Source organism: Mobula birostris, chromosome 24 (genome assembly GCF_030028105.1).
Source record: "Mobula birostris isolate sMobBir1 chromosome 24, sMobBir1.hap1, whole genome shotgun sequence".
Classification (NCBI taxonomy): domain Eukaryota; kingdom Metazoa; phylum Chordata; class Chondrichthyes; order Myliobatiformes; family Myliobatidae; genus Mobula; species Mobula birostris.
Window position 1 is genome coordinate 13935517 of NC_092393.1, and position 13617 is coordinate 13949133.

Sequence of the window (13617 nt, forward strand, 5' to 3'; positions counted from 1 at the left end):
GGGTATTGGCTGATTGGCAGGAAGCAAAGAGTGGGAATAAACGGAGTCTTTTCTGATTGGTTGCCTGTGACTAGTCGTGTTCCACAGGGCTTGGAGTTGGGACTACTTCTCTTTACATTGTATGTGAATGACTTAGATGTCAGAATTGATGGCTTTGTGGCCGAGTGTGCAGTCGATATGAAGAAAGGTGGTGGGGTAGGTAGTGTTGAGGAAGTAGGGAGACTACAAAAGGACTTGCACAGATTAAAAGAATGGGCAAAGAAGTAACAAATAGAAGACAATGTCAGAAAGTGAATAGTCATGCACTTTGGTAGCAGAAATAAAAAGACTATTTTCTAAACAGGGAGAAAATTCAAAAATATGAGGTGCAAAGCTGTACAACCAACTTCAGACTGATTGCTGCCTGCAATTTACAGTAACTTCCCTTTGGAAAGGTCATGCCACTGTGCTAGAGAACTGAGTTTAGCAATAAGCCTTTTGGGCCAGGAAAGTGAACATCCATCACAACAGCAGCTGCAACTACCCTAATGCTATCCCATCCTGCCTTGCTCCACATGCACATGTCACAATAAAAATTTAGAAGGAAAATTTTAATAATTCACAGAAGATATCCTCTATTGAGAAATACAGCTTTCCCCCACCATCCAAAGGTAGAGCGTTCCTATGAAACGGTTCGTAAGCCAAAATGTCTTAAAACGAAGAAGCAATTACCATTTATTTATATGGGAAAATTTTGTGAGCGTTCGCAGACCCAAAAATAATCTACCAAATCATGCCAAATAACACATAAAACCTAAAATAACGGTAACATATAGTAAAAGCAGGAATAATATGATAAATACACAGCCTATATAAAGTAGAGCAACACACATCAAAGTTGCTGGTGAACGCAGCAGGCCAGGCAGCATCTCTAGGAAGAGGTACAGTCGCCGTTTCAGGCCGAGACCCTTCATCCTGACGAAGGGTCTCGGCCTGAAACGTCGACTGTACCTATTCCTAGAGATGCTGCCTGGCCTGCTGCGTTCACCAGCAACTTTGATGTGTGTTGCTTGAATTTCCAGCATCTGCAGAATTCCTGTTGTTGCGCCTATATAAAGTAGAAATACTTTTCCACAAACATTGCCGGCACTGTTCACTGAAGCGAAAATCTCACGCAAGCGCTCTCGGCAGAAAATCTCGCGTCAGCGTTGTTGGTAAAAACACGGTGCAAGCGCTCTCCAGTAACCTTTAAGCTATGAAGCTGCCAAATCATACCAAATAACACGTAAAAATACACAGCCTATATAAAGTAGAAATAATGCATGTACAGTGTAGTATCACTTACCAGAATTGGTTCAGCACCGAGCACACTGATAATGGTGTGTTAGACTGAGTCGTCGCAGGTTGGGTGGTGCAGTGGCCCCCACCCTCCAGGCCGCTGATCAATACATTGCCGCGAAGCATGCAGGGGTCCAGCGGTAGCCGGGAGGCACACAGCACATCTTTAAGAAAAAAGCCAAAATGAACGTGCTCATTAATTAGGTGCCGCCCGACACGTAATTAATTAGCATGTTCATTTCGGCTTTTTTCTTAAAGATGTGCTGTGTGCCTCCCGGCTACAACTGCGGTCTTCGTGAATCGGTACAGTATCTGTCCGGGGCCCGGGTGTTGGGGTGGTGGGACACGGGGGTGTCATCTCATCATCGATCAGGGCAAGCAGCTCATCTTCTCCTATGACTGCCCGCCTCGATGTCGAAGGTCGAGGTTCGTCGTCTGCTGTGGCTGATGTGGAAGGCTTGCTTGACTGCTGAGCCTCGCGCACTTTTCTATCATATAGTTGTTTGTAAGCACTCAAACCATCCTGCAAGTAACTCCTAAACCTACGTACCCTTTCAAAATTAAAGTCATACTTTATCATTGCAGCGAAAATCGCACGCAGTTGCTTCACGTTCATTTCGCTACTGCATTCGGTTTCGATTGTTATCCTTTCCTCTTCCAATTGCATCAGCTTTTCATCTATCAGTTCTTGGTCATGGGATGCCAAAACCTCTTCAATATCATCTTCGTCAACTTCCACAAGCCAAACTCACGTTGTCCTTACTTCGTTCACCACGATCAAAACGCTTAATTATGTCTAGTTTTACACTAAGTGTAACACCCTTACGAGCTCTTTCAGGCTTTTCCAATACCTCAGAACTCGTCTTGCAAACGGCTGCTCACAGGCACGTGTTAAAGCAATGCCATTCCGAATCCGGGGGAGAGCAGATGCTCGGGGCGCGCGCTACATTTTATCGCGCGCTGATTTTTTTCGTAACAGTGAAAACACCTTCTGTTAGCGAAAACAGGGTACTAATGTAGGTCTTTCGTAACAGTGAGGTTTTGTAAAGCAGCAGTCCCCACTTACTTAAAATGTTATGATGCTATTGACTTATATAACAGAATCGCCAAAAACAATTTTGCATGGTAAACCCAGCGTATTTGACTGCTACCCTTGTCCGTTGGCACCCTGCCCCCCCCCTGGTCTGCAAGAATAGTGCCACTATGCCACCAGCCAGGTCAATAAAGAAAGAAAGCATTTTAAATCCATAATGTATATATAGCAGCTAGTAGTGAGATAGATTGAAAACAATCGTTTATGGACCATTACGAGTCTAAGCCGACTATTTCTTGATAAGTGACTCAAATTACAAATTAGCTTAAAAATACATCACAAATTAAAAATGAGCTTGTTTTACTCAATCACTATAAGTTAGTGACATAACTGTAAAATTGATGCAAAGATGATAAAAAAAATTTCTAGAATCATGCACAGAAGAAAATTGAATTATCCAGAATATCACTAGATATTAAGACCGTAAGACCATAAGATATAGGTAGGCCATTTGGCCCATCGAGTCTGCTCCACCATTCAATCATGGGCTGATCCAATTCTTCCAGTCATCCCCACTCCCCTGCCTTCTCCCCATACCCTTTGAGGCCCTGGCTAATCAAATGACTTGGCCTCGACAGCCTCTTGTAGCAACAGACGCCACAGATTTACCACCCTCTGACTAAAGTACTTTCTCCGCATCTCTGTTCCGAACAGATGTCCTTCAATTCCACAATATATTGCAATTGTAATTTACATTCATTTCAACGTGTCATTCCATTTGTCTTGTTTCAAGCACAATAAGCTAGCATAAGCTTCTGGGTCATTAGTACTGATTTAAAATATACCTTTAAACTTAAAATATTAATTTCTTTTCCATAATGCTCATTTGCTTTGCCTTAGTTAATACTGTTATATAACCAGTGACAGGACAGAGTATAGCTGTGCCGTAAAGAAGAGGAAATTGCACATACTTTGTCTTCACTGACCTATGGACATTCAAATGAAATCTGCGTGGTTACTGCTGTAATTTTGAAACAGTAACAACCAATTTACACAATAAGACAACCTTGTTATCTCTACTTTTATCTACTATTCTCACGTGCATATATTTGCTTTTTTCTTTATTCACCAGTCATAAATAGTGTTAATACAAATAGATTAAAAACCTCTGGCACCTTATCACATATATTTAATACATGAGATTTAGTTTGATTTATATTTGAGATAATTCTCCTGTTGTTTGTATTTATGTTCCTTTTAAATCCATAAACATATTAATAAAGAAAAAGAGATTTAGTTTGATTTTATAGGAATCTCAAATTTCCCTTTAATTCTAAAATTACAGGGCCGAAATTGCAAAACTATTTGCAGAGCACAGTACAAAGATACAACAGCAACATTGTCTTCTCAGTTGTAACTTTGTTCACAGCAAAATTGAATGCTGTTCAAAAGATATAATGCCCATTTCAGTCAGTGATATCACTAATTATCAGACTTTTCCTACTACACATGTCCCAACAAGCCAAAATGCAGAATTATACAGTACAGGTGCATATTCCTTTATCCGAAATTCTGAAATCCAAAAAGCTCCAAAAACTGAAGTTTTTGACGTCACTCAGGTGTGACGTGGCAGCACTAGCAAAGGGCCGCCAGACGTCAGTTGTGGCTCAGCACTCGTACTGGTTACATGTGCATTTGCTGTACGCTGATATTTTGTGTTCACTGTTGACTTTGTGTTTAATTTCATTGTGAAAATGTCAAAAAGAGCTGCGGATACCCCTATGGGTAACAACGAGAAAAACAGAAGGAAGCATCTATCATTATCAATAACACAGAAAGTAGAGTTATTGCAGAAGCTTGATTATGGTGTGTCTGTGCGGTGTCTTACTGAAAAAAATAGTGTCAGAACTACCACTGTATATGATTTAAATAAACAAAAAGACAAGTTACTTAAGTTTTAAAGTGACAGTGACATTCTACATTTAGTCCAATAAGTCATTTACCATGTGTTTGATTCAGTGCGTTTGAAGCTGTTTATTTTTGTTGGAAATAAATTTTTTTCTTGTCATTATTCCTTAAACAATACAGTATAACAACTATTTTCATAGTATTTACATTGTATTAGGTATTATAAGTAACCTAGAGATGATTTAAAGTATACGGGAGGATGTGCGTAGGTTTGGTGCGTCGCTGGGTCCCAAAGTCCACCGCACTGCGACAGGTTAAATAAGGGACTTGAGCATACATATTTTTTGGTATCGGGGGGGGGGGGGGGTCCTGACTTTTTTTCCTACTTGAATCTCAATACTTTGTTTAAAATCTTTAGTTTCTATATATAACACTGTATTGAATTAAAACAAAGTATTGAGATTCAAGTAGGAAAAAAAGTCAAAATAAAATCTTTAAGAGATTTTGGTTATGTGGGGTTTGTTTAGCAGTAAATAAAATTATGAAATTCTTATAAAGAGTACAAAAACTTAATTGTGAAGACATTAAGTCTACATGCTGCAATTGCAGGTCTTTAACAGTCAATGCTGTCTCCATATATCCATTGCCAAACTTATTGGTAAGGTACTAGTATGGTAGATTTTAGAGCAGCACAGAAACTAAGTGAGCAAAATCTGCATTTCAGTGCTTAAATGGGATATTTAAATGGCAAAGATCACTCTCTGATTTACAACTTAATATCAGGGAGCTGAAGCCTCCTATTATTCTAGAACACCCCACTCAGGGGGGGAAGGGAGTTTGGAGAGCACAATGGAGAAGATCCTGAAAGGCAGGACTTATTAACATTTGGAGAGGCATAATACAATTAGAAAAGTCAGTAGGGCTTGTCAAGGGCAGGTCGTGCCTTATGAGCCTGGTGGAATTTTTTGAGCATGTGACTGAACACATTGATGAAGGTAGAGCAGTAGATGTAGTGTATATGGATTTCAGCAAGGCATTTGATAAGGTACCCCATACAAGGCTTATTGAGAAAGTAAGGAGGCATGGGATCCAAGGGGACATTGTTTTGTGGATTCAGAACTGGCTTGCCCACAGAAGGCAAAGAGTGATTGTAGATGGGTCATATTCTGCATGGAGGTCGGTGATCAGTGGTGTGCCTCAGGGATCTGTTCTGGGACCCCTACTCTTTGTGAATTTTATAAATGACCCAGATCAGGAAGTGGAGGGATGGGTTAGAAAATTTGCTGATGACACAAAGGTTGGGGGTGTTGTGGATAGTGTGGAGGGCTGTCAGAGGTTACAGCAGGACATCAATAGGATGCAAAGCTGGGCCGAGAAGTGGCAGATGGAGTTCAACCCAGATAAGTGTGTGGTGGTTCTTTTTGGTAGGTCAAATATGATGGCAGAATATAGCATTAAGAGCAAGACTCTTGGCAGTGTGGAGGATCAGAGGGATCTTGGGGTCCGAGTCCATAGGACACTCAAAACTGCTACGCAGGTTGCCCCTATGGTTAAGAAGGCATATAGTGCATTAGCCTTCATCAACCATGGGATTGAGTTTAAGAGCCAAGAGGTAACGTTGCTGCTTAACAGGACCCTGGTCAGATCCCACTTGGAGTACTGTGCTCAGTTCTGGTCTCCTCACTACAGGAAAGACGTGGAAACCATAGAAAGGGTGCAGAGGCGATTTACAAGGATGTTGCCTGGATTGGGGAGCATGCCTTATGAAAGTAGGTTGAGTAAACTTGGCCTTTTCTCCTCGGAGCGACGGAGGATGAGAAGTGACCTGATCAAGGTGTACAAAGTAACGAGAGGCATTGATCGTGTGGATAGTCAGAGGCTTTTTCCCAGGGCTGAAGCGGCTAGCATGACAGACAATAGGTGCTTAGAAGTAGGTACAGAGGAGCTGTCAGAGATAAGTTCTTTTTTATGCAGAGAGTGGGGAGTGCGTGGAATAGGCCGCCAGCGGCAGTGGTGGAGGCGGAAACAATAGTTCTTGTAAGAGACTCCTGGATAGGTACATGGAGTTTAGAAAAATAAAGGGCTATGGGTAAGCCTAAGTAGTTCTAAGGTAAGGACATGTTTGGCAGAGCTTTGTGGGCTGAAGGGCCTGGATTGTGCTGTACGTTTTCTATGTTTCTATAGTGTAGCAGTTAGTTCAGTTACTTCACAGTCCAGTGATCACCAATCTGGAGGTTTAATTTCTACTGCTGTCTGGAAGGAGTTTGTATGTTCTTCCCATGACGGTGTGTGTTTCCTCTGGGTGCTCTAGTTTCCTCCCACATTCCAAAGATATACAGTAGGGGTTAGGGTTAGTGAGTTGTGGGTATGCTACGTTGGCACTGCAAGTGTGGTGACACTTGTGGTTTGCCCTCAGCTCAATCCTCACTGATTTGATTTGCTTTGACACAAATGAAGCATTTCACTATATGATTCAATGCACATGTGACAAAAAGAGCTAATCTTTATCTTTATCTTTATTAGTCTTACTGAAAATTGTGGGCCAGTACAAAGCTGTGCCTTAATTTGAATCAGGATTTTAAACACATAAGTGCCTTATCTTGTTTTACATCATATCTAACTCAATTGTTTTTCTATGGCTAAGTAGTCACCACTTTAATATTAGACATTAATAAATAGTGTCAAGGTTTCATTGCAGATTGTACCTGTACAGTTGTGGGCTCAACCTTTCGTTTCTTCTTCTGATTTTGCTTATTGGTTCTAGGATACACCATCAATTGATCAAACCATCTATAAAAGTGATAAAATATTTTAATAAAAGATTCTGCAGCTTATAACCAAAGTTTTAAAAATATCAAAAACAATATCAATCTTAGAACAAGGCAACATTTAAAAATTGTTAATCATGAATTCTAAAAACAAAAACAGCAGATTAAGACTAAACAAGATCATTCCCATTTGTAAATAAATTCTTGTACACAGTATTAGCTGATGCTTGGTAGAATTTCCTGTAAACATTGTATTACTTTGCATATCAAAGTCCAAAGTAAATTTATTAAAATAAATGTCACCATATGCAACCCTGAAATTTGTTTTCTTGCAAGCATACTTAATAAAACCAAGAAGCCCAATAGGATCAACGGAAGACTGAATGGACAAGCAGCCAATGTGTAGAAGACAAGCTGTGCAAATACAAAAATGAAAATAAAAGAAACAATAGTAATAATAAGCAATAAATATTGAGAACATAAGATGAAGAGTCCATCAAAGTGAGTCCATAGATTATGGGAACTGTTCAGTGATGAAGGCACAAGATGTTGAGTAAAGCTGTTCCGCTATAAACACCACATGAAAACTTGTCATTCTGAAACTTAACAATCATCATTAAGGAGAAGATATTACAACAAGTGGGAATGATTGCAATTTATCTGTGTCAAAAATTAGATGTCTTTAATTCTTAATGTAGACATCTGAACTTGAAGTGTACAAAAGACAGAATCCATGACTTTAAAATGAGGACTAAATTACATTTGCAGTATATTTGTCTAAATTATTCATCCTCAACTCAACCTAAAAGTCCACACTATGAATCAGGCCTTGGGTGTCCAACCCATACAAATACCGCACCTGCAGCAAGTTGACAGGAATATTGACATTTGCAAGGCACTAATCTTGCTCATGACGACCTCCTATTTCCTATATGCATTGTTAAGCTTGAAAACAATCTGAATCCATTTTGCGGGAGGTACGTGTATTTTGAATAGATGAACAGATGTTCATATAGTTTATCACATTATGAAGACAAATATTTGAACTTATTAATCATCTCATTTCCATTCAGACTATAACCAAACAATAATTCTATTTTTTTAATTTAAAATACAATGAATTATGAATAGCACTGTCATTTCTATGAAAGCAAAGTCTGATTTTTTTTTTTTGTTTTCGGCACTGATCAATGGTTTAGATTCATAAACAGTAATAATAACCTGAGAATTTTTTCCATTTTCTGATTGGAACTTTTGGAACTTTAGAAACAAGTAACTGTTTCTGTGCCACACCAGAATTCCTTCTCCTGCGAAAATAATAAACAGAAGCGGACTTCTTGACCCTCGCATTTCTGTTGCCGTTTCCTAACTTTTTTTTAATTTCAGTAACACTAACTCTATCCCCTCTGAATACCTTAATATTCAAACATCTATTCTGCAATCGAAACACTACAGTACTCAAGTGAGAATCAGTTAGACTCACTATTATTTAAGTGAGGAAATTTTTTTTCAGCACTGAACAGATGACCTGTTACTTTGAGACCATGATTCCAGTCAAGAAATATTTCAGCCAGGGAGAGCATGACCCTCAGAACTATCCTCTTAAACTCTTTCAAGAACGTTATACATTTCAATGAGATCACACCTCATTCTTCTAAACTCAAAAATGCTAAATTTTCTTATTCTGTCCTCGTATGACAAACCCTTCCACTTCATGAGTTAATCTTGTGAATCTTCACTGCGCTTCCTCTAGTGCAGGTATACCTTACCTTTAGTAGCATCAAAGTTGTGGTCTCACTATAACTCAGCCTAACATTTACCTTCTGAATTACTTACTATACACAAAGTTAATCTGCAGATACAAGAATATTCTGAACACCAACACTTAATTAAAAATATTTTAATTTCACCCCAAATAGTCTTCCACCTTTCCATATTTTATCCCATCAGTCAAAGACCCATCCTTTTCACTGGGACAACACACATTTTCCTTGATGCCTCTCTGCATCCTTCTCGGAACTCAAACAGCCACCCAGTCTCTTAGCAGAAATTGGAATATTTTGTCCTCTTACTCAAATCACTAATATAGATTCTGGACAAATGGTCGGAATCAATCTGACCCTATTCGTATTAGCTTCCTAATCCCTTGAAAGTTACCTTTTCTTTCAAACGTGTTAACCCAACTTTAATCTAATGTTTAACACATCTTGTGCATCACCAAGAACCACCTGAATGTCTAAATACACCCAACCAACTCATCCTTTATCTATTCTGTTTACAACCTCAAAAAATCTTAACAGATTTGTTTTAACAAAATTTCCTGTTGGTAAACCTATTTTGGCATTATCTAATCTGTTGATTAATTTCTTGGTGCTCGGTTACAGCTTCCTTAACAGATTATTACATTTTCTCTACCATTGATGCGAGGCAAGGAACGTTGATGCACCACAAGAAAGACGAGTATAGGGCACTCATTTGATAATGTGCGATTAAAGGGTGAAGGCTGCTCTTTTTGAAAATGCAAACACGAGGAAATCTGCAGATGCTGGAATTTCAAGCAACACACATAAAAAATGCTGGTGAACGCAGCAGGCCAGGCAGCATCTATAGGAAGAGGTACAGTCGACCCTCCATCAGGACTAACTGAAAGAAGAGATAGTAAGAGATTTGAAAGTGGGAGAGGGAGGGGGAGATCTGAAATGATAAGAGAAGACAGGAGGGGGAGGGATGGAGCTAAGAGCTGGAAAGTTGATTGGCAAAAGGGATATGAGAGGATCATGGGACGGGAGGCCTAGGGAGAAAGAAAGGGGGAGGGGGGAAGCCCAGAGGATGGGCAAGGAGTATAGTGAGAGGGACATAGGGAGAAAAAGGAGGGAGAGAGAAAAAATCTAATAATAATAATAAATAAATAATGGATGGGGTGTGAAGGGGAGGTGGGGCATTAACAGAAGTTAGAGAAGTCAATGTTCATGCCATCAGGTTGGAGGCTACCCAGACGGAATATAAGGTGTTGCTCCTCCAACCTGAGTGTGGCTTCATCTTGACAGTAGAGGAGACCGTGTATAGACATTTCAGAATGGAAAATGAAGATTCTGATGTGAAACTTGAATGTCTTGTACACAGTGGAGACTTCCTCAGAGAAAAAGAAAACATTTGTCCTATATTCAAAGTAACAGCTGGAGAACCTGTGTGTCAGAGAATGATTGTGTTCAATTTAGTAAGTGACATTCCTTAAAATAAATCAATTTCAAGTCAACTCTGCCTCAGGTGATTGGATTGTTGCCTAAGAATCTGAGGTTGTGGATTCAGACATTGAACCACAAAATCCTGGGCAAACACTTTGCAGCTCTGATCTGTCCACACAGACCTAACATCAATGCGAACTTAGCAACACACATAAAATGCTGGAGGAACTCAGCAAGTCAAGCAGCATCAATTGAAATGAATAAACAGTCAATGTTTTCGACCAAGACCATTCTTCAATACTGAAAATGAAGGGGGAAGATGCCAAAATAAAATGGTGGTGGGGGGGGGGCGGAGAAGAGAGGAAGAAGTGGCTAGCTAGAAATCAGGTGGGTGAAGCCAGGTAGGCAGGTAAGATAAAGGGCTGGAGAAGAAGGAATCTAATAGCAGAGGTCAGTGGAACAGTGGAAAACGGAAGACAGAGGGAACCCAGAGGAAAGTGACAACAGCTTTATTTCCATCTGGGTTGCCTCCAACCTGATGGCACAAGTATCAATTTCTCATTCCGGTAACAAAAATGTCCCTTCCTCTCCCCTCTTCTTCTATTCTGCGCTCTGGCTCTTTACCTCTTCTCATCTGCCTATCACTTCTCCCTGGGTGTCCTCCTCCTTAGACCAGAATAGCCTTTGGATATCTGAGGCCTCAGTGTTCAAATAAGCCAAGCACAAAGCTTGTAATCTACTAGGCAGTAATGCACAGCTCCAGTACACTTCAGATGTGGAAAGCACCTCATAGCCCTGGAGAAATATCACAACTGCTCCAGAAAAATCTTCCAATTCCACTGGCAAGATGAATAAACTAATAGTAGCATTCTCATTCAGTATAATATCATAGCTTTAATTATCCCAGTAAGCACTATGATAGACATTTGTCCCCATACTCCCATACAGGTACACTACGCTAAGTGCCACCATGTTAATAGATTACCACGTAAATAGAGGGACAGCTTCAAGTTTATTTTTTAAAAGCTTCTTGGAAGAAATAAAACTACTATCTTCACTAATCTGTGGAATTCTTCGCCTAATACTTGCGTAGGATGGAGGAAGAACATTTCAGATGCCACTGATAATCTTGAGTCTCATTATCATTGGAGTATGCAGGTCCCATAGTGACCTCAACATCCAACTCAGAAAGTAGAAGCAAATCTTCTCAATCCAAAGTGAAAGCCTAATAAGAAAATTATCTCAGTACTGCCCTATAAACTGAAGTATTAGAGGTCTTGTGGAGTGGTAAATGAGATCATATCTGAAATTTCAGTGTTGCGCTAATGCACCATTACATATAAACAACCTACTTTGATAACAACACAATTTCTGTTCTGTATTCTAGCTGCTACAGATGGTCTTCTTTGACACCTTCCAAACTTCCAAAAATTCCTGCAACACATTTCAACAAAGTTACACTGATGCAAATTTACATATTTACATCTGTGTTCTAAAACAATCTGCAATTTATGCATTTTCTTAGGGGGTTCATTCTCAGCTCACAAGTGAATAAACTTATGTCATCATCACCCATACCAACAAAAACATCTAATTTAGGTTAAATCCTATTACAATGATCGCTTTGCCAAAGGCATTTTGTGCTGCAATTTAGTGGTGCAACATAGCTTCAATGGTAACACTCTGGTAAACATAAGAAATAGGGAAGTTATCCTGATCCACATTCAGTAAAATCATGGTTGATCTTTGACTGCAAATACAATTTTCTTGATCTTTCTCTTGGTTCCTTAATTATCTTGTTTCTGTTTTAAAGGTAATCAATGACTGACCCTCCACAGAATTCCAAGATTTACCATCCTTGAGTGCAGAAATTTCTATTCATTTCAGTACTTAATAGGCTACCCCTTATGTTGGATGCTTTGGGAGCCCTTTCTATTTCCTTTCTTTTATTTTAGACTTCAAAGGCACATTATTTACTGAATTTAAATTCAGAAAAGCTGCCATAGTGGGGATTAAATTTAGGTCAGGCCAGCCTCAAGATTCTAATCCAGTAATTGAAAAAAGTGCTGCCACTATTTCTTTTTTCAAGTTGAAGCTAGCTAGACAGAAGAAGCATCATTGCCTTGAAATTTTTCTTGCAAGTTGGCAACAGTATAGAATGTTTCCAAAATTTGAAACTGCTCAAATATTTCTGAAGGTGAACAATTAGAATTTTAGAGAATGTGCAAGTAGTTCAATGCTACGTTTTCATGTTAGGAAAGGAAATTCTTCAATTGTTAGAATTTATTTCTATATATTGCACATTAATTGTCTTAAACTGTTGAATAAATGTTAGAGTAATTTGTGCCCTAATACTTTATCCTTGAACATTTATATTGTTAAGGCTGCACATCATTAAGTCAGTAAATCAAAACCCAGATAGAAAAATTTCTATTCAGCCCTTGGACTTCTTTATCTATCAAGCAAGTAACATATGTGATGGGACACCTGAAGCCTTTATCCATTTTCTGGGTGGGAAAATGATTGATATAAAAAAATGCATCTCCTTAGCTTCTGCAGATCATGACTGGCAAAATATTTGTGTGAAAGGATGAAAGGCTCTACAGCATGGAAACTCTCCCACAAATAGTTTTTATTTCATCATTCAGAAAAAAGGGAAAAAATAATAGAAGTGCAACTTGAAGGTCTGTGGATGTTCTAACAATGCAAACCATTTTAGGTCAATTCATGTTACTGCACAGGCAAATGAATTATATGAACTACTTCTCAAAAACAAATTAAGATAAAAATCAAATAATACACATGAGAAAAATTTCAGATACTGGAAATCCAAAAACACACACACAAAGCTGGAGGAACTCAGCAGGGTAGATAGCAGCTATTGAAATGTCAACTGTTCATTAATTTTCACAGATGTTGCCTGACCGGCTAAGTTTCTCCAGAATTTTGTGGAACAGAAAGATAGAAAGAACAGCCAGATCTCCCAGTGGCTACTCATTTTAATTTCACTTCCCATTCTAATATGTCCATCCATGACCTCCACCACTGTTGGGATAAGGCCACATTTAATTTTTCAAACTTCCAGAAATGCCTTCTCCCCCCTATTCCCACCCCCCCACTCAGCTCCCACTTCACCAGTTCCCATCCCCTTGTCCCTCTCTCATGTTATCTCCTTGCCCACCCTCTGATGCTCCTTTCCCCCCTCCCCACGCTTTTTTACTTTCTTCCATGGCCTTCTGTCTCTTTCACCAATCAACTTCCTAGTTCTTTGCTTCATCCCTCCCTCTCCAAGTTTCACCTATCACTTGGCGCTTCTCTCTCCCCTCCCTGCCCTTTCAAATCTACTCTTCAGCCTTTTTTCCTCCAGTCCTGCCAATGGGTTTCGGCCCAAAACATCAACTGCACT

At 39.4% G+C, this 13617-nt stretch overlaps 1 protein-coding gene across 4 annotated transcripts in view; it reads right to left on the minus strand.

Moving 5' to 3' along the window:
- Window positions 1-13617, minus strand: part of LOC140187342 (uncharacterized) — a 452977-nt gene that overhangs the window by 227652 nt on the left and 211708 nt on the right. For all 4 annotated transcript variants that reach the window (XM_072242544.1, XM_072242543.1, XM_072242546.1 and 1 more), the window contains exon 5: window positions 6964-7048. In XM_072242544.1, coding sequence (XP_072098645.1) covers window positions 6964-7048 — 85 coding nt within the window. The remainder of the gene's footprint in view (window positions 1-6963; window positions 7049-13617) is intronic.